This window comes from Semicossyphus pulcher, unplaced genomic scaffold (assembly GCF_022749685.1).
Source record: "Semicossyphus pulcher isolate SPU_LCO1_2020_fin unplaced genomic scaffold, fSemPul1.0.p SCAF_2, whole genome shotgun sequence".
Lineage (NCBI taxonomy): Eukaryota > Metazoa > Chordata > Actinopteri > Labriformes > Labridae > Semicossyphus > Semicossyphus pulcher.
In genome coordinates, this window is record NW_027211693.1 from 21,804,772 (window position 1) to 21,826,133 (window position 21,362).

Here is a 21,362-nt window from a genome sequence, read left to right on the forward strand (position 1 = left end):
AATAAGGTCTCGAGAAAAGTCAATAAAATGTTTGGATGCATGTCCGCTTAGGGCTTCCATACAGAGACCCAAATGTCATCTCTATCTTAGATTTAAAAAGATAATAATAATATTACAGAACAAATTAGTTATAATCTTAGTTCTTAGTATCTAAAAACACGTGTTTAAAAGTGTGAGCAGAAGCTTGATGTCAGAGTTTTCTGTTCCAAACAACTTACTTTATTTTCATTCTTATCTTAATAAATAGAACATAAGTGTATTTGTAGATGTCTAATGTGGTTAAATGATTGGTATATCTAATAAGAGTGGGTCCTCCCACTCTCATGGAACGAGGTGGAACTTGTTTCTCTTTTGTGGTTTTTCAGGTTTCACTTTCCAGTCTCAGAAAATTCCCTTAAAGATGAGGTATGTGTCCAAAGAGAGTATTTAAGGCGACCCCTCAGCCTCGATCTTCACACTGCTCCTGCCAACTCTTCACTTTATCTGACTCCAGAAAACCTCATTAGCTGCACTTCTTACAGCTTCTGTCTGTCACCCACAAGGAAGCAGAGTTTTTCTAGCGTCAGCGCCATCAGCAAAGAGGAAACCAACCATGTCGAGCATCATCAAGTTGTTCCTGCTCCTGGCTGCCATGGTCTGCATCTCCAAAGCCCAGCGTAAGTTTTTAGACTTTTTCTTTTTTGTCATTTTACAACTAACAATTAATTTCAGTCACGAAAGCTCTGCTGGTCAACTTTGTCATGAATATACACCGTGGGGTTTATTTTGTTGTCAGAAAATGAGTGTAGAAAAATAGCAGAAATCTGTGCCATGAAAACGCTGCTATTGAAATTAAATGTTTTCTTTTTCTCTCTTTAGTGAATGAAGCAGGACAGCATTGTCTGTGTCAACGGTTCAGAAACCAAATCCGCTCCAAGTCTGAAATAAAGGACATCCAGATCTACCCGGCAACCAGCTTCTGTAGCAAAGTGGAGATTGTGTAAGAGACACTTAAATCATCAATTAATATCCAAAATCACTTCAGTAAATCTATTTTAATCACATGTTAAGACTTCATGACCTGCACAGTAGAGGCATATCTTCTTCCTGCCTGAATCATCCATGTATCTGTTCACACTTTACCTGAGCTCACCTGCACTCTTTACTTTAACAGTGTCACAGTAAACAGTGGCCTCCGGTTCTGCCTGAATCCTGCAACACCCGCAGTGAAAAAACTCCTGACACGCATCATGTGAGTATATTTACAGACCTGAATCTAAGCCTCATCTTCACACTAATATTCGTTTACTTATAGATGTAACAGTTGTGAGGGACAGTATGCCCTCGCTGCTCTGCTGTAATATCTCTAATGTGTGTCCTTCATGTTCATTTCTATTAGGAAACAGAAAACCTCTCCTACCTCCACCTCCAGCCCGGACAGAACCCAAACAGCTCACTTCTAACTCCTCTTTCAACTCTTTGGATCATCAAAAAGCTCAGATGACCTCTGACCCCCGACAAAGGCACCTTAAAGCTAATGTAGATGTGAAAAAATAATATGAATGATCAAAAATATCTGAAATGAATTCATCTTGAGTCTATTTATCTCCTATTTATACTGATGTGCACCTGCTGTACATTTCCGTTTTATTTACTTTGGTTGTTTATTAAAGCGATGTATATGTTGTGAACCAAGTTTTTCTGCATTTGTTCTGTTTTTTATAATAAAAATAAAAAATGAAGGAGATTATTGAATGTTTGTTTTCTGTTCCCGGTCTGATTCTGTGTCCTACCCTTTCATGCATAGCGGTCACTACAGTGGACAGCTATTCAAAAGCTGTTTTCTTCTATATGCATGAGTCTTGATGTCAAAGTTGCGCATCAGCCACTACAGTGGAGGCTAGTGTATCATCTCATACACTGCCACCATCTGGCCAGCCGTTGTAAGTGCAACAAAAAATTCTCAAAACCAAGATGGCCGACAGAAGGCCAGAAGTGCAGAGCAGCGAAGGAATATCTGTCCATTCCTTCTATTCTAAGAGAGCCTTGCAGGTAAAAAAAACATGGGGACATCAAGTAACAACTAAGGAGTAATATAATCGTTGAAATTTCCAAGTATTGATTTTGTGTTGGGAGGAAATTGCAATTAATCATCTGTCCTCTAAATTGGACATCATGCATCGCTGACTATATTTTAACTACAATTCATACTATTACTGCGACTTTGTTGTTTTTGAAAAAACTTCATCTGCAGTAACTTTTTTGGCTGTGAATCAATTAATCTATGTTATTAGAATGTACATTTTGTTTTTTTAGAATGTACCAATATTTTGTGCAAATTAGTTCCATCGTGAGAGTAACGATTCATGTCTTTATGTTTTGTAGAGGTCAGATGCAGAGCGTGATAGAAAGGCCTACAGGATAGTTGAGCAAATACCCTCCGAGTCAAGTGAGGATGATGTTAGTGGCAGTGATGATGAATGGCTACCAGAAAAAAGAGGAACAGTAAATGCTAGCAGTAGTGACAGTGGAGCTGAGGATGCTGAGGGAGCTGAGGTTGAGAAGGATCTTCTGCATTTCAAGGCATCTGTAGCTCGTGCACTAATAGATGCAGGTTCCATCCAGACACCAACAAGAGGAAGACCCAGTGCTACCCCACGTTCTGTGAAGCGCAGAGCAGTGTCCAAGCCCCCCCCTGAGATCAGGTTTGGTCCTGGAGACCACTAGCCCCAGCTCACCGAAGCAAATCATGCAAATAGATGCCATGATGCTGTGCGCACAGGAAAAACAAAGTACATCTGCATGCGGTGTCTTGTGGCTTTGTGCCCTGGGTACTTTGCCAATTTCCATAAAAGATAGACTTTTTCAACAGAAGAAAGAGACTATACTGATGTTCTTAATACATTTGAAAGAGAATGTTTGTCGTAGTAGGCGGATATATTGTTATGGTTGGAGTCAGTCAGACTGTACTGTGCAGGCTTGCCGGGTCAACTGACTTGTAGGAGCCAAATGCAATGTTATGGGGAAGCAGGGTGAATTTGTATTTTTTGTTGTTACAGTAGGTGGCACTGTGGTCATTCAGATCACAGCAATAAAGGTAGTGGGAAATCTGTTGCAGGCAGTTGTTGTGTGACCCCGGAAGGGCAAACGGTTTTTGACTGTTAGGGCACAAGATTGGAATGTCAAATGTTTGGATGAAGGGACTCACATTTTTGTTGTGCAACGAATAAACCTTGGTTGATGGAACAATCAATGGAGACGTGTGGACTCGTTCCTGAACCTTACACAGTAAGGAAATTTGGACAATTAAGCGCGTCAGATAAGTCGCTCCTGGGTCAAACCCCTCAGTAGCTTGTAGTAGACTAAGCTCCTTTATCATGACTGATAGAGAAGTTATTGTTGAAGTTCGCATTGGTCTCTAAGTTAGCAGGGATCTACCAGAAATGGCTCCTTCTACTCCTAGGTTTAGGGAAACTGAAGAGGTTGGATCCATCAGACCAGACCAAAGGCCCAGTAGAATGTTTAGAGAGCCATGGGCAATATTTTTTGTTATTTTTGTAGGAAATGTTAACTGAAAAAATATACAGTTCAACAGGGTGAGGTAGGAAGGGCTGAAGAGTCAAGAGGAAGGAGCTGAATGAGGGATGGAGGGAGGAATGGGAGGGATGGAAGGAGGAGGGTTAGAAAGAAAGAGGGGAAAGGCTGAGGAGTCAGGAGGTTCAACGTTTTTGCATTGCATTTAACAGTATTAGAATATGTTCAAATATGTGAACACATTAGTTAAACAACATTTAAACATGAGGCATTTCATAGTGTTCACATGATGTGTCATTTTATTCATTGTTTTGTTAAAAACATATTTCATCAGTTGAAAGCTCAAACGCATGTTGTCCACCCTAGTGGACATGTCATAAACTCCCTGAAAAATGTATGTTTAAAAAAAATGAAGTTCAAATTTTTTTTTCATGCCTAAAGAGTAACAAAAACACTCAGGAAAAAAAATCCTGACTGAGGTTGTCATAATTCATGCATGAAAGGGATATGTGTCTGATTACAGATACAGTGGCTTGCATAAGTATTCATACCCCTTGAACTTTTCCACATTTTGTCACGTTACGAGCACAAACATAAATATATTTTATTGGAATTTTATGTGAAAGACCAACACAAAGTGGCACACAATTGTGAAGTGGAAAGAAAATTATACATGATTTACATTTTTTTTACAAATAAAAAACTGAAAAGTGCGGTGTGCAAAAGTATTCAGCCCCTATTTCTCTGAGTGCAACCAATTGCCTTCAGAAGTTGCCTGATGATTGCTGAATGATCGAATGTTGACCTAATGACTAAAGAGAGTCCACCTGTGTGTAATCTAATGTCAGTACAAATACAGCTGTTCTGTGACGGCCTCAGAGGTTTGTTAAGAGAATATTGGGGAGCAAACAGCATCATGAAGTCCAAGGAACACACCAGACATGAAGTTGTGGAGAAGTTTAAAGCAGGGTTAGGCTATAAAAAGATTTCCCAAGCTTTGAACATCTCACGGAGCACTGTTCAATCCATCATCCAAAAATGGAAAGAGTATGGCACAACTGCAAACCTACCAAGACACGGCCGTCCACCTAAACTTACAAGCCGAACAAGGAGAGCACTGATCAGAGATGCAGCCAAGATGCCCATGGTGACTCTGGACGAACTGCAGAGATCCACAGCTCAGGTGGGGGAATCTGTCCACCGGACAACTATTAGTCGTGCACTGCACAAATCTGGCCTTTATGGAAGAGTGGCAAGAAGAAAGCCATTGTTAAAAAAAAACCATAAGAAGTCCCGTTTGCAGTTTGCCTGAAGCCATGTGGGGGACACAGCAAACGTGTGGAAGAAGGTGCTCTGGTCAGATGAGACCAAAATTGAACTTTTTGGCCTAAATGCAAAAAGCTATGTGTGGCGGAAAAGTAACACTGCACATCACTCTGAACACACCATCCCCACTGTCAAACATGGTGGTGGCAGCATCATGCTCTGGGGGTGCTTCTCTTCAGCAGGGACAGGGAGGATGGTCAGAGTTGATGGAAAGATGGATGGAGCCAAATAAAGGGCAATCTTGGAAGAAAACCCGTTGGAGTCTGCAAAAGACTTGGGAGTGGGGCGGAGGTTCACGTTCCAGCAAGACAACGACTTTAAACATAAAGCCAGGGCTACAATAGAATGGTTTCAAATTAAACATATTCATGTGTTAGAATGGCCCAGTCAAAGTCCAGACCTAAATCCAATCGAGAATCTGTGGCAAGATCTGAAAACTGCCATTCACAAACGCTCTCCATCTAATCTGACTGAGCTTGAGCTGTTTTGCAAAGAAGAATAGGCAAAAATTTCAGTCTCTAGATGTGCAAAGCTGGTAGAGACATACCCGAAAAGACTTGCAACTGTAATTGCAGCAAAAGGCGGTTCCACAAAGTATTGACTCAGGGGGGCTGAATACATTTGCACACCGCACTTTTCAGTTTTTTATTTGTAAAAAAAATTTAAAAACATGTATAATTTTCTTTCCACTTCACAATTGTGTGCCACTTTGTGTTGGTCTTTCACATAAAATTCCAATAAAATATATTTATGTTTGTGCTCATAACGTGACAAAATGTGGAAAAGTTCAAGGGGTATGAATACTTATGCAAGCCACTGTATGTGACATCATTCCTTTCTGAACAGAAACAGGTTTGAGGAATGAATCAAATAGTGAATCACAGGGCAGATCAGGAAATTGAGGAAATCTATTATTAACAAAACTAGGAATTTGTAGATACCTGAAGAAGTGTTGCTTAAGTAGGGCAAGTTTTACAGATAACTGTTGAAAAGACGCGGAGGTGTTACCAATATAAAGGTCTTTAAACGATTTAATGCCCAGGTTGGACCAAATAAAGAACACACCATCTACTAAAGATGGGGGGAAAGCATGATTTGCAGTTATTGGGGCTGACACAGAGTAAGTCTGGAGACCAAAACAACGTTTGAACTGATTCCAGATTCTCAAGGATGTTTCATTGCATTTTTTTGTGTAGTTAGACGAGGAACTCTTAATAGGGGAATGAGCCAATGCAGGAAGTGACACGGGCCAACAAGAGGCAGCCTGCATTTCAAGACAGAAAGGCGGGGGTGGTATGAGTCACACTGTAGCCGAGCTTATTCTAATACTCTGAGCAGATGGGGTCTTTGAGTGTCCCCATAGCACGTCCTCATATCTCAGTGACTGCTGTCAAGTGTCTGTTCCACAAACAAACGAACGTTGACCTCGGTCCAACACAGAGAAGTTGTTCTGCTGTTGAACACGTCGGCGTGCGGGATCCTTGCTGTTTTTTCGGGGTCACAAACTCAAGGCCCGCGGGACGGATAACATCCCAAGAATGTCCCCACTCACCCCGGAGGATCATGAGCTGTCCAGCTTGAAGTCAGAGCTACGCTCCATTGCGACCCTCCTGGATGATGTCCTCCAGCGCCAATCCTCGCTCCTCGCCCGGGTGGAAGCGCTGCAGCAGGATGGCCCCAGCTCGGCCAACGCTGTCCACGGCACATCGGATGCTCCCTCTTCCTCCTGGGCGACCGTTGTTAGGAAGGGGAGACCGGTCTCTCTCCCCTTGTTTTCCCCTGACATGGAAGAATGTGACGACAATTCCATCCCGTTGTCCAATTTCTTCACCCCACTGGAGAAGTTAACTGAGCTACCGGCTACATGCTCACGCACTGCTCCTGAGAAATCAGCCCTGCCAAACTCCCGACACAGAAAGCGTCACATCCCTCCAACTAGCCCACTGATGTCCCAGGGTAAACGTCCAAGGTGTTCATCCCCTTCATCGGTATCCTTCTCAAAAAACTGGCCTCCTCTCCCTGCCCCGCAGCCATCGCTTCCACGGCCTAACGTGGGTCCGATCCCCTCGACGCTCAATGATGACGTCATCTGCGCAGGTGACTCTAATCCCTCTTCTACTGTTCCGGATTCCCCTGGCATCTCCTATCTGTCTCTGTCCTCTAAATTGTCGGTCTATGACAATGGCTGCAAGAATCAACCTCCTGAAATCCTCATAATTGGTGATTCTATCATCAGAAATGTGCATCTCCCAGGCTCCATCACTTACTGTCTCTCCGGTGCGATTACTACTGACTTCATAGAACTGATACCTGTCCTCATTGATCTCCATCTGTCTGTTCACACTGTTCTGTTGCACACCGACACAAATGACGTCATGTCCAGACGCTCCTGCAAACTTTACCTTGATCTTGAGTCGCTGATTCACACTGTTGAAAGCCTCGGGAAGAGGTGTGTTCTCTCTGGCCTTATTCCCACCCTGCTCAAAAGCTCAGAGCGTTTTAGTCGACTTTTTAGTCTGCACACGTGGATGCAGAACTTCACCACTGCAACAGGCCTGGGTTTTATTAGCAATTTTGACTATTTTTGGACTGAGCGTGATCTCTTCAAATTTGATGGCTTACACTTGAATAGGAAAGGGTCTGAAAGATTAACAAGCAATTTTATTAACTTCATTGCTTTTAGCCTGAAATGATGCTTTTCCCAGCAAGACTCTGCCCTGCACATGTTGTCTTCCTGTCACAACACTGTCTCTGATAGTGCGGGTCCTGCTGTCATCTTTAGTGTTTGCACTGTCTCCGCTTCTGGCCCCCTTACTCCACCTAGTTCTTTTGCAGCAGCAAAACCTGCAGCTGATCCTCATACCTCTTTTCCAATGTCAATTCCAACTTCTATCTGCTCTCATATCCCTATTAGAGTTACTGACAGGCGTTGCGTCCTGTCAAAACGCTCTCACTGTCCTCAGAGCAACAACCCTCATCCCAGTAAAGTTAATCGTTCCAGTACTCGTGGGAGGGTCACATCTAACCTGATTAGTATAAAAACAGTTCCTGTCCCTCCAGCTCTTCTCCCTGTCGACCTCAGTTGTGCTTTACTTAACATTAGGTCACTCTCCAGCAAGACATTTTATATTAATGATTTTATTACTCACTATGGTTTGCATTTATTTTTCCTCACTGAGTGTTGGCTTTCCTCCACTGCCAGTGCTGTTCTTATTGAGGCGTCTCCCCCTGACTATAGCTTCTTATTCTCCGCTAGGAAAGACAAAACGGGTGGGGGAATTGCAGTTATCTTCTCTAATCAACTTCCCTGTACAGTATGTTCACTCGGTGACTTCACATCTTTCGAGTACCTGGCCATGCTTATTGGAAACCGCCAACATATCCTGGCATTACTCATTTATAGACCACCCAGGTTTAATCCCATTTTTTTAACAGAGTTCTCTGAATTTTTATCTACCGCTTTGATTAAATATGACAAAATAGTTCTGCTCGGTGACCTGAATTTTCACATTAATGATGTTTTGGATTCCAAAGCAACCGAATTTCTGGATCTTCTTTTTAGTCTCAACTTCATCCAACATGTCACTGGCCCCACTCATAATCTCGGTAATACTTTGGATCTAGTCTGTACAAAGGATATTACTGCTGGCCTCCCTTCTATTCTTCAGGTCCCGGTCTCGGATCACTCTTGTGTCTTTTTTAACCTTCTCACGCATGCACTGACTATTCGCTCTGAATCTAACACTCATTTTTTTCATTTTATTAACAACCATGTTAAGTCCCTTCTAGCTGATCATTTGCCTGATAAACTTGAGTCATTTTCCAACACGTCTATGTCTGTCAACAACCTTACAGATGGCCTAAACAGTGCACTGTCAGAATCGCTCGAGTCCTTTGCTCCTCTTAGAACTAGTAGAGGCACTCGAACTAAATCTGTACCTTGGTTCTCCGACCTCACTCGCTCTTTAAAACGGGCTTGTCGTAAACTTGAAGACAGATGGCGTACCTGTAAATCTGAGTCCTCACGCCTCGCCTGGACTCTTAGCTTTAAACATTATAAACATGCACTTTCAGCTGCCAGATCTTCTTATTTCTCCAATTTGATCGAAACCAATAAGAACAATCATCGGGTCCTGTTTAATACTGTGGCCAGGCTTACACACTCTTCTTTCACAGCTAATGATTTTCTAGAGTTTTTCACTGATAAAATCTCCCAAATAAGGAACAATATCATTAGCCAGCAGCTCTCTAGCACCATGTCCAGCCAGTGCTCTGTGTCCTGGTCCACGAGTTCACTCTCTCAGTTCAAACCCATTTCTGCTGAGGCCTTGGCCTCAATGGTTGCCGCCTCAAAGCCAACAACGTGTTCACTAGATCTCATCCCTTCTGACCTCCTTAAGGAACTCTTTCCTATTCTGAATGCCCCCATACGTGCCATCTTGAACACTTCCCTCTCTGAGGGGTGTGTCCCCTTAACCTATAAATCTGCTATCATTAAACCACTCCTCAAGAAACCCAATAGCGATCCACTGGTTCTTGCCAATTATTGACCTGTCTCCACTCTCCCTTTCTTATCTAAAATACTTGAGAGAATTGTTGCTGATCAACTGACTGTCCACCTTTCTGCCAATAATCTCTTTGACAATTTTCAGTCTGGTTTCCGCTCCTGCCACTCTACTGAGACTGCCCTAACTAGAGTAGTTAATGACCTACTTGTCACTGCTGACTCTGGATCAGCCTCCTTACTTTTAATTCTTGACTTAAGTTCGGCCTTCGATACCGTAGATCATTGTGTGCTTCTACACCGACTGGAGCATTACGTTGGTATTCACGGACTGGCGCTCTCATGGTTCCAGTCCTACTTATCTAGTAGAACCCAATGTGTTAGTTTCAATAACTCTTTGTCAGAATGCTCTACGGTTACCGCTGGTGTGCCCCAGGGGTCTGTCCTGGGGCCTCTGCTGTTTTGTATTTACATGCTCCCTCTAGGTAGGATAATTGCCGAATATGGTATACAGTTCCATTTCTATGCTGATGACACACAGCTATACATCCCACTACAGCCTAATGACCCCTCTCAAATACAAAATCTGGAAACATGTGTAAGCCGAATCAAGATCTGGATGAGTCAAAACTTTCTCATGCTTAATACTGCAAAGACTGATTTGCTGGTGATTAAGCCTAATAACTATAAGTACTTCTCTGAGAGTCTTTGTCTTAATATTGATGGTTGTTCAATCTCTGAAAGCATGCACATTAGAAACCTAGGTGTTATTTTTGATCCAACCCTGACTTTCCAGACTCACATCAAGGAAATCACCAGGACGGCTTTCTTTCACCTGCGTAACATTGCTAAAATCCACCCTGCTCTGTCCCGGCGTAGCGCCGAGGTGGTTCTCCATGCCCTTGTGTCTTCCCGTTTAGATTACTGTAATGTCCTTTTTTCTGGCCTCCCCATCTGTACTACTAAGAGCCTTCAGCTTGTGCAAAATTCAGCCGCCAGACTTTTAACAAAAACAAGTAGGTTCTGTCACATAACTCCTGTCCTGGCATCATTACATTGGCTGCCCATTCAGGCTAGAGCCGATTTTAAAGTTCTTCTCTTAACTTATAAGGCATTAAATGGACTTGCACCATCTTATTTAACTGAACTACTTTCTCCCTACATTCCGCCACGTCCTCTTCGTTCTCTTAGTTCGAACCTCCTTGTCATCCCACCAATCAATAAAAAGTCAGCTGGTGGCAGGGCCTTCTCCTACCGTGCTCCTTTTCTATGGAATGGCCTCCCACTAGGTATCAAAGAAGCTACATCCACTGCAACTTTTAAGTCCCGTCTTAAAACATACCTCTTTACTCAATATTTTGGTTTAAACTAATTCTTAACTGTTTTATCATATTCCTGTGGTGTTTTAATATTGTTTTATTGTTTGTTATTATTGTACTTGATTTTATTGTAAAGTGTATTGAGACCATGTACCATGGTGATTTTGCACTTTAAATAATAAATTGATTGATTGATTGATTGAATGCCCAGGTTGGACCAAATAAAGAACACACCATCTACTAAAGATGGGGGGAAAGCATGATCTGCAGTTATTGGGGCTGACACAGAGTAAGTCTGGAGACCAAAACAACGTTTGAAGTGATTCCAGATTCTCAAGGATGTTTCATTGCATTTTTTTGTGTAGTTAGAAGAGGAACTCTTAATAGGGGAATGAGCCAATGCAGGAAGTGACACGGGCCGACAAGAGGCAGCCTGCATTTCAAGACAGAAAGGCGGGGGGTGGTATGAGTCACACTGTAGCCGAGCTTATTCTAATATTTGCTGACCTCAATAACAGGAAAACCTCAGATATGGTAGGGCCATATCTCCCACAGATTTTAGTCTTTGTATTGGTCTGGGGTTTTTTTAAATTCTAAATGAATTCTTTAATAACGGTATCAATTCTACGGAAAACGTTTTGAGAGAGGAAATTGGGTACACACTGAAATAAATGTAAACATTTAGGGAGAGTGTTCATTTTGACAGGTCAAAGTCTTCTTGAACACGGTTCAAAAGAGGGGCAAAATGAACCTTTTTCAGTTACCTGAATCCCTAGGTAATTGAATTTCTGCTTAGCAATTTTAAATGGCTGACTATGTCTCTTTGATCTCTTTGGTCACTGGTTCTCATCATTACAAATTGTGCAACACATTACAGGAAAAGAGGATTTTAAGTGCAGTAAGTGTTCAAGAATCATAATTCAGAAGAAAGGAGAAGGCTAGTTAAAATAAGAGAAGGAAAAGTAGGAAGAAGAGATTTAACTTTGCCCTAAAGACTGAATGAGGACATAAACCTGACACCATTCTCACTTTCGGCAGAAACCGAGCGTTTCCTTTCAAACTGTGACCTCAGGAGAGCTGATGCTACCACAGCTATCTGACAGTGATGTTAATATCAAACAACTGCACAACACAATAAGCAAATGAAGGTCAGACTCCATCAAATAACACTTCTAATTCTGATTAAAAACCACAAATGTCATTAGGTTTATCCACCACGCAGCAGTGGAAACACATGAGGTCATACTAGCCTTCAGTGTTTGTTTTCGAGCGCTCTCACAGTGATTCGGGGCCGGGGTTAAGTGTTAACCATAGCTGCACGCCACATCTAATACAATGTAAAGATCACACGCCCACACTTCGTCCTTCTAAAAACAGTTTTCAACATGTTTATGTGAGATTTGTTTATAAGAGATTTAATGTGTTTTTTATTTTAACAAACGCCACTTTTTTCCAGCACTAATAAGCCATGATCTTTGTGTAATGTCATTGTTGTGTTTATTTGATATTCTCAAATAGAAAGAATTAGAAACACAAAAATAAAAATAGATAACATAAATAAGAGGTATGTACAGCTGGTACACAAAAGTGACAACATAAAGTGGCTCTGATGGGGTAAAGTGACATGTATGGTTAATAGCAGCAGCATTGAGCAGTACAGCATTATATGAGGTATAAGAGTACAATAGAAGGTGCAGTATAAAAGTGGATACAGTATGGTATATTACAGTATGTATTTGTATATAATGTAGAATGACAGATTATTAAGTCGATAGTAGTATAAAGATAAAATTGCAATTATATAGTATAATGGTATAATATAATATAGTGTAATATAACATAATATACAGCATGTGGTATCAATAACGATATATATTTCATAATAATGTAATAATGTATTTTACAGACGCAAAGACAGAATATGGGATGTAATAAGATGTTGTACGGTACAGAATGTACAGTTTGATGTGAACACATTTGTTGTGAATACTACTGTGTACTATAATATGATATAATATACTATAGTATATAACAGTGACTAATAAAAATAATATAACATAGTGCAGTATAATATGGAGGTAAGTAGTAAGTGCAGTGCAGTATATGAAGATATAACAGAAGATATAACAGTATATGGCAAATATATAAGTAGGTCAGAACAACAGGGAGTCAATGAAGTGGGAGTGATGAGAATCCTGAGTGTGACAGACAATGTGTGTGTGTGTGTGTGTGTGTGTGTGTGTGTGTGTGTGTGTGTGTGTGTGTGTGTGTGTGTCTGTGTGTGTGTGTGTGCGTGTGTCTGTGTGTGTGTGTGTGTGTGTGTGTGTGTGTGTGTGTGTGTGTGTCACTGTCTGTTGGGGGGTTGAAGAAGAACAGTGCGCTGGCCACTCTTTTCCTGTGATAACGCAAAAAGCACAAAACTTACCTCATGAGTGTGGGCAATGACAGCATGGCATGTGGTCTGTAATATCACAGTGACCAGCCACGTGTTGTGTTACAGATCGCCAGAACATGATTCTGTTATCACGAGAAAACCAGCTTCGTTATCTCGAGATAAGGAGATTAATAAGGTCTCGAGAAAAGTCAATAAAATGTTTGGATGCATGTCCGCTTAGGGCTTCCATACAGAGACCCAAATGTCATCTCTATCTTAGATTTAAAAAGATAATAATAATATTACAGAACAAATTAGTTATAATCTTAGTTCTTAGTATCTAAAAACATGTGTTTAAAAGTGTGAGCAGAAGCTTGATGTCAGAGTTTTCTGTTCCAAACAACTTACTTTATTTTCATTCTTATCTTAATAAATAGAACATAATGGTATTTGTAAATTTCTAATATGGTTAAATGATTGGTATATCTAATAAGAGTGGGTCCTCCCACTCTCATGGAACGAGGCGGAACTTGTTTCTCTTTTGTGGTTTTTCAGGTTTCACTTTCCAGTCTCAGGAAATTCCCTTAAAGATGAGGTATGTGTCCAAAGAGAGTATTTAAGGCGACCCCTCAGCCTCGATCTTCACACTGCTCCTGCCAACTCTTCACTTTATCTGACTCCAGAAAACCTCATTAGCTGCACTTCTTACAGCTTCTGTCTGTCACCCACAAGGAAGCAGAGTTTTTCTAGCGTCAGCGCCATCAGCAAAGAGGAAACCAAACATGTCGAGCATCATCAAGTTGTTCCTGCTCCTGGCTGCCATGGTCTGCATCTCCAAAGCCCAGCGTAAGTTTTTAGACTTTTTCTTTTTTGTCATTTTACAACTAACAATTAATTTCAGTCACGAAAGCTCTGCTGGTCAACTTTGTCATGAATATACACCGTGGGGTTTATTTTGTTGTCAGAAAATGAGTGTAGAAAAATAGCAGAAATCTGTGCCATGAAAACGCTGCTATTGAAATTAAATGTTTTCTTTTTCTCTCTTTAGAGAATGAAGCAGGACAGCATTGTCTGTGTCAACGGTTCAGAGACAAAATCAGCTCCAAGTCTGAAGTAAAGGACATCCAGATCTACCCGGCAACCAGCTTCTGTAGCAAAGTGGAGATTGTGTAAGAGACACTTAAATCATCAATTAATATCCAAAATCACTTCAGTAAATCTATTTTAATCACATGTTAAGACTTCATGACCTGCACAGTAGAGGCATATCTTCTTCCTGCCTGAATCATCCATGTATCTGTTCACACTTTACCTGAGCTCACCTGCACTCTTTACTTTAACAGTGTCACAGTAAACAGCGGCCTCCGGTTCTGCCTGAACCCTGCAACACCCGCAGTGAAAAAACTCCTGACACGCATCATGTGAGTATATTTACAGACCTGAATCTAAGCCTCATCTTCACACTAATATTCGTTTACTTATAGATGTAACAGTTGTGAGGGACAGTATGCCCTCGCTGCTCTGCTGTAATATCTCTAATGTGTGTCCTTCATGTTCATTTCTATTAGGAAACAGAAAACCTCTCCTACCTCCACCTCCAGCCCGGACAGAACCCAAACAGCTCACTTCTAACTCCTCTTTCAACTCTTTGGATCATCAGAAAGCTCAGATGACCTCTGACCCCCAACAAAGGCACCTTAAAGCGCATGTAGATGTGAAAAAATAATATGAATGATCAAAAATATCTGAAATGAATTCATCTTGAGTCTATTTATCTCCTATTTATACTGATGTGCACCTGCTGTACATTTCCGTTTTATTTACTTTGGTTGTTTATTAAAGCGATGTATATGTTGTGAACCAAGTTTTTCTGCATTTGTTCTGTTTTTTATAATAAAAATAAAAAATGAAGGAGATTATTGAATGTTTGTTTTCTGTTCCCGGTCTGATTCTGTGTCCTACCCTTTCATGCATAGCGGTCACTACAGTGGACAGCTATTCAAAAGCTGTTTTCTTCTATATGCATGAGTCTTGATGTCAAAGTTGCGCATCAGCCACTACAGTGGACGCTAGTGTATCATCTCATACACTGCCACCGTCTGGCCAGCCGTTGTAAGTGCAACAAAAAATTCTCAAAACCAAGATGGCCGACAGAAGGCCAGAAGTGCAGAGCAGCGAAGGAATATCTGTCCATTCCTTCTATTCTAAGAGAGCCTTGCAGGTAAAAAAAAATATGGGGACATCAAGTAACAACTAAGGAGTAATATAATCGTTGAAATTTCCAAGTATTGATTTTGTGTTGGGAGGAAATTGCAATTAATCATCTGTCCTCTAAATTGGACATCATGCATCGCTGACTATATTTTAACTACAATTCATACTATTACTGCGACTTTGTTGTTTTTGAAAAAACTTCATCTGCAGTAACTTTTTTGGCTGTGAATCAATTAATCTATGTTATTAGAATGTACATTTTGTTTTTTTAGAATGTACCAATATTTTGTGCAAATTAGTTCCATCGTGAGAGTAACGATTCATGTCTTTATGTTTTGTAGAGGTCAGATGCAGAGCGTGATAGAAAGGCCTACAGGATAGTTGAGCAAATACCCTCCGAGTCAAGTGAGGATGATGTTAGTGGCAGTGATGATGAATGGCTACCAGAAAAAAGAGGAACAGTAAATGCTAGCAGTAGTGACAGTGGAGCTGAGGTTGCTGAGGGAGCATATGGGAGGAGTAGATCTCATGGATCAATGTGTTGCAATGTATGCTCACTGACGCAAAAACAAAGGATGGTACATCCGAGTGTTCTTTCACTTCTTGGACGTGACCACTGTGAATGCCTGGCACCTCTACAGAATGTCTGGATTGGAAAAGAAGGATCTTCTGCATTTCAAGGCATCTGTAGCTCGTGCACTAATAGATGCAGGTTCCATCCAGACACCGACAAGAGGAAGACCCAGTGCTACCCCACGTTCTGTGAAGCGCAGAGCAGTGTCCAAGCCCCCCCCTGAGATCAGGTTTGGTCCTGGAGACCACTAGCCCCAGCTCACCGAAGCAAATCATGCAAATAGATGCCATGATGCTGTGCGCACAGGAAAAACAAAGTACATCTGCATGCGGTGTCTTGTGGCTTTGTGCCCTGGGTGCTTTGCCAATTTCCATAAAAGATAGACTTTTTCAACAGAAGAAAGAGACTATACTGATGTTCTTAATACATTTGAAAGAGAATGTTTGTCGTAGTAGGCGGATATATTGTTATGGTTGGAGTCAGTCAGACTGTACTGTGCAGGCTTGCCGGGTCAACTGACTTGTAGGAGCCAAATGCAATGTTATGGGGAAACAGGGTGAATTTGTATTTTTTGTTGTTACAGTAGGTGGCACTGTGGTCATTCAGATCACAGCAATAAAGGTAGTGGGAAATCTGTTGCAGGCAGTTGTTGTGTGACCCCGGAAGGGCAAACGGTTTTTGACTGTTAGGGCACAAGATTGGAATGTCAAATGTTTGGATGAAGGGACTCACATTTTTGTTGTGCAACGAATAAACCTTGGTTGATGGAACAATCAATGGAGACGTGTGGACTCGTTCCTGAACCTTACACAGTAAGGAAATTTGGACAATTAAGCGCGTCAGATAAGTCGCTCCTGGGTCAAACCCCTCAGTAGCTTGTAGTAGACTAAGCTCCTTTATCATGACTGATAGAGAAGTTATTGTTGAAGTTCGCATTGGTCTCTAAGTTAGCAGGGATCTACCAGAAATGGCTCCTTCTACTCCTAGGTTTAGGGAAACTGAAGAGGTTGGATCCATCAGACCAGACCAAAGGCCCAGTAGAATGTTTAGAGAGCCATGGGCAATATTTTTTGTTATTTTTGTAGGAAATGTTAACTGAAAAAATATACAGTTCAACAGGGTGAGGTAGGAAGGGCTGAAGAGTCAAGAGGAAGGAGCTGAATGAGGGATGGAGGGAGGAATGGGAGGGATGGAAGGAGGAGGGTTAGAAAGAAAGAGGGGAAAGGCTGAGGAGTCAGGAGGTTCAACGTTTTTGCATTGCATTTAACAGTATTAGAATATGTTCAAATATGTGAACACATTAGTTAAACAACATTTAAACATGAGGCATTTCATAGTGTTCACATGATGTGTCATTTTATTCATTGTTTTGTTAAAAACATATTTCATCAGTTGAAAGCTCAAACGCATGTTGTCCACCCTAGTGGACATGTCATAAACTCCCTGAAAAATGTATGTTTAAAAAAAATGAAGTTCAAATTTTTTTTCATGCCTAAAGAGTAACAAAAACACTCAGGAAAAAAAATCCTGACTGAGGTTGTCATAATTCATGCATGAAAGGGATATGTGTCTTATTACAGATACGGTGGCTTGCATAAGTATTCATACCCCTTGAACTTTTCCACATTTTGTCACGTTACGAGCACAAACATAAATATATTTTATTGGAATTTTATGTGAAAGACCAACACAAAGTGGCACACAATTGTGAAGTGGAAAGAAAATTATACATGATTTACATTTTTTTTTACATTAAAAAAACTGAAAAGTGCCGTGTGCAAAAGTATTCAGCCCCTATTTCTCTGAGTGCAACCAATTGCCTTCAGAAGTTGCCTGATGATTGCTGAATGATCGAATGTTGACCTAATGACTAAAGAGAGTCCACCTGTGTGTAATCTAATGTCAGTACAAATACAGCTGTTCTGTGACGGCCTCAGAGGTTTGTTAAGAGAATATTGGGGAGCAAACAGCATCATGAAGTCCAAGGAACACACCAGACAGGTCAGGGATAAAGTTGTGGAGAAGTTTAAAGCAGGGTTAGGCTATAAAAAGATTTCCCAAGCTTTGAACATCTCACGGAGCACTGTTCAATCCATCATCCAAAAATGGAAAGAGTATGGCACAACTGCAAACCTACCAAGACACGGCCGTCCACCTAAACTTACAAGCCGAACAAGGAGAGCACTGATCAGAGATGCAGCCAAGATGCCCATGGTGACTCTGGACGAACTGCAGAGATCCACAGCTCAGGTGGGGGAATCTGTCCACCGGACAACTATTAGTCGTGCACTGCACAAATCTGGCCTTTATGGAAGAGTGGCAAGAAGAAAGCCATTGTTAAAAAAAAACCATAAGAAGTCCCGTTTGCAGTTTGCCAGAAGCCATGTGGGGGACACAGCAAACGTGTGGAAGAAGGTGCTCTGGTCAGATGAGACCAAAATTGAACTTTTTGGCCTAAATGCAAAAAGCTATGTGTGGCGGAAAAGTAACACTGCACATCACTCTGAACACACCATCCCCACTGTCAAACATGGTGGTGGCAGCATCATGCTCTGGGGGTGCTTCTCTTCAGCAGGGACAGGGAGGATGGTCAGAGTTGATGGAAAGATGGATGGAGCCAAATAAAGGGCAATCTTGGAAGAAAACCCGTTGGAGTCTGCAAAAGACTTGGGAGTGGGGCGGAGGTTCACGTTCCAGCAAGACAACGACTTTAAACATAAAGCCAGGGCTACAATAGAATGGTTTCAAATTAAACATATTCATGTGTTAGAATGGCCCAGTCAAAGTCCAGACCTAAATCCAATCGAGAATCTGTGGCAAGATCTGAAAACTGCCATTCACAAACGCTCTCCATCTAATCTGACTGAGCTTGAGCTGTTTTGCAAAGAAGAATAGGCAAAAATTTCAGTCTCTAGATGTGCAAAGCTGGTAGAGACATACCCGAAAAGACTTGCAACTGTAATTGCAGCAAAAGGCGGTTCCACAAAGTATTGACTCAGGGGGGCTGAATACTTTTGCACACCGCACTTTTCAGTTTTTTATTTGTAAAAAAAATTTAAAAACATGTATAATTTTCTTTCCACTTCACAATTGTGTGCCACTTTGTGTTGGTCTTTCACATAAAATTCCAATAAAATATATTTATGTTTGTGCTCATAACGTGACAAAATGTGGAAAAGTTCAAGGGGTATGAATACTTATGCAAGCCACTGTATGTGACATCATTCCTTTCTGAACAGAAACAGGTTTGAGGAATGAATCAAATAGTGAATCACAGGGCAGATCAGGAAATTGAGGAAATCTATTATTAACAAAACTAGGAATTTGTAGATACCTGAAGAAGTGTTGCTTAAGTAGGGCAAGTTTTACAGATAACTGTTGAAAAGACGCGGAGGTGTTACCAATATAAAGGTCTTTAAACGATTTAATGCCCAGGTTGGACCAAATAAAGAACACACCATCTACTAAAGATGGGGGGAAAGCATGATTTGCAGTTATTGGGGCTGACACAGAGTAAGTCTGGAGACCAAAACAACGTTTGAACTGATTCCAGATTCTCAAGGATGTTTCATTGCATTTTTTTGTGTAGTTAGACGAGGAACTCTTAATAGGGGAATGAGCCAATGCAGGAAGTGACACGGGCCAACAAGAGGCAGCCTGCATTTCAAGACAGAAAGGCGGGGGTGGTATGAGTCACACTGTAGCCGAGCTTATTCTAATACTCTGAGCAGATGGGGTCTTTGAGTGTCCCCATAGCACGTCCTCATATCTCAGTGACTGCTGTCAAGTGTCTGTTCCACAAACAAACGAACGTTGACCTCGGTCCAACACAGAGAAGTTGTTCTGCTGTTGAACACGTCGGCGTGCGGGATCCTTGCTGTTTTTTCGGGGTCACAAACTCAAGGCCCGCGGGACGGATAACATCCCAAGAATGTCCCCACTCACCCCGGAGGATCATGAGCTGTCCAGCTTGAAGTCAGAGCTACGCTCCATTGCGACCCTCCTGGATGATGTCCTCCAGCGCCAATCCTCGCTCCTCGCCCGGGTGGAAGCGCTGCAGCAGGATGGCCCCAGCTCGGCCAACGCTGTCCACGGCACATCGGATGCTCCCTCTTCCTCCTGGGCGACCGTTGTTAGGAAGGGGAGACCGGTCTCTCTCCCCTTGTTTTCCCCTGACATGGAAGAATGTGACGACAATTCCATCCCGTTGTCCAATTTCTTCACCCCACTGGAGAAGTTAACTGAGCTACCGGCTACATGCTCACGCACTGCTCCTGAGAAATCAGCCCTGCCAAACTCCCGACACAGAAAGCGTCACATCCCTCCAACTAGCCCACTGATGTCCCAGGGTAAACGTCCAAGGTGTTCATCCCCTTCATCGGTATCCTTCTCAAAAAACTGGCCTCCTCTCCCTGCCCCGCAGCCATCGCTTCCACGGCCTAACGTGGGTCCGATCCCCTCGACGCTCAATGATGACGTCATCTGCGCAGGTGACTCTAATCCCTCTTCTACTGTTCCGGATTCCCCTGGCATCTCCTATCTGTCTCTGTCCTCTAAATTGTCGGTCTATGACAATGGCTGCAAGAATCAACCTCCTGAAATCCTCATAATTGGTGATTCTATCATCAGAAATGTGCATCTCCCAGGCTCCATCACTTACTGTCTCTCCGGTGCGATTACTACTGACTTCATAGAACTGATACCTGTCCTCATTGATCTCCATCTGTCTGTTCACACTGTTCTGTTGCACACTGGCACAAATGACGTCATGTCCAGACGCTCCTGCAAACTTTACCTTGATCTTGAGTCGCTGATTCACACTGTTGAAAGCCTCGGGAAGAGGTGTGTTCTCTCTGGCCCTATTCCCACCCTGCTCAAAAGCTCAGAGCGTTTTAGTCGACTTTTTAGTCTGCACACGTGGATGCAGAACTTCACCACTGCAACAGGCCTGGGTTTTATTAGCAATTTTGACTATTTTTGGACTGAGCGTGATCTCTTCAAATTTGATGGCTTACACTTGAATAGGAAAGGGTCTGAAAGATTAACAAGCAATTTTATTAACTTCATTGCTTTTAGCCTGAAATGATGCTTTTCCCAGCAAGACTCTGCCCTGCACATGTTGTCTTCCTGTCACAACACTGTCTCTGATAGTGCGGGTCCTGCTGTCATCTTTAGTGTTTGCACTGTCTCCGCTTCTGGCCCCCTTACTCCACCTAGTTCTTTTGCAGCAGCAAAACCTGCAGCTGATCCTCATACCTCTTTTCCAATGTCAATTCCAACTTCTATCTGCTCTCATATCCCTATTAGAGTTACTGACAGGCGTTGCGTCCTGTCAAAACGCTCTCACTGTCCTCAGAGCAACAACCCTCATCCCAGTAAAGTTAATCGTTCCAGTACTCGTGGGAGGGTCACATCTAACTTGATTAGTATAAAAACAGTTCCTGTCCCTCCAGCTCTTCTCCCTGTCGACCTCAGTTGTGCTTTACTTAACATTAGGTCACTCTCCAGCAAGACATTTTATATTAATGATTTTATTAC

General features: G+C 42.0%; 2 protein-coding genes across 2 annotated transcripts; both read left to right on the top strand.

Annotated features, from left to right (window-relative positions):
• Nucleotides 1-443: 443 nt before the first annotated feature.
• LOC138598642 (C-X-C motif chemokine 10-like) lies at nt 444-1,712 on the top strand. Its single transcript, XM_069670467.1, has 4 exons — nt 444-656; nt 859-979; nt 1,154-1,231; nt 1,379-1,712. Exons 1-4 carry the CDS (start codon nt 593-595, stop codon nt 1,440-1,442), a joined length of 327 nt encoding a protein of 108 aa, XP_069526568.1. The 5' UTR covers nt 444-592; the 3' UTR covers nt 1,443-1,712.
• Nucleotides 1,713-13,672: 11,960 nt separating this feature from the next.
• Nucleotides 13,673-14,748, top strand: LOC138598660 (C-X-C motif chemokine 10-like). Its single transcript, XM_069670488.1, has 4 exons — nt 13,673-13,882; nt 14,085-14,205; nt 14,380-14,457; nt 14,605-14,748. The coding sequence occupies exons 1-4, from the start codon at nt 13,819-13,821 to the stop codon at nt 14,666-14,668; spliced, it is 327 nt and encodes a 108-aa protein (XP_069526589.1). The 5' UTR covers nt 13,673-13,818; the 3' UTR covers nt 14,669-14,748.
• Nucleotides 14,749-21,362: the final 6,614 nt, after the last annotated feature.

Coding starts and splice junctions, on each gene's coding strand:
- LOC138598642 (XM_069670467.1), top strand. CDS start 593: ATGTCGAGCATCATCAAGTTGTTCCTGCTCCTGGCTGCCATGGTCTGC. Junction 657..858: donor CTGCATCTCCAAAGCCCAGC/GTAAGTTTTTAG, acceptor TTCTCTCTTTAG/TGAATGAAGCAGGACAGCAT. Junction 980..1,153: donor TGTAGCAAAGTGGAGATTGT/GTAAGAGACACT, acceptor TTACTTTAACAG/TGTCACAGTAAACAGTGGCC.
- LOC138598660 (XM_069670488.1), top strand. CDS start 13,819: ATGTCGAGCATCATCAAGTTGTTCCTGCTCCTGGCTGCCATGGTCTGC. Junction 14,206..14,379: donor TGTAGCAAAGTGGAGATTGT/GTAAGAGACACT, acceptor TTACTTTAACAG/TGTCACAGTAAACAGCGGCC. Junction 14,458..14,604: donor AAACTCCTGACACGCATCAT/GTGAGTATATTT, acceptor CATTTCTATTAG/GAAACAGAAAACCTCTCCTA.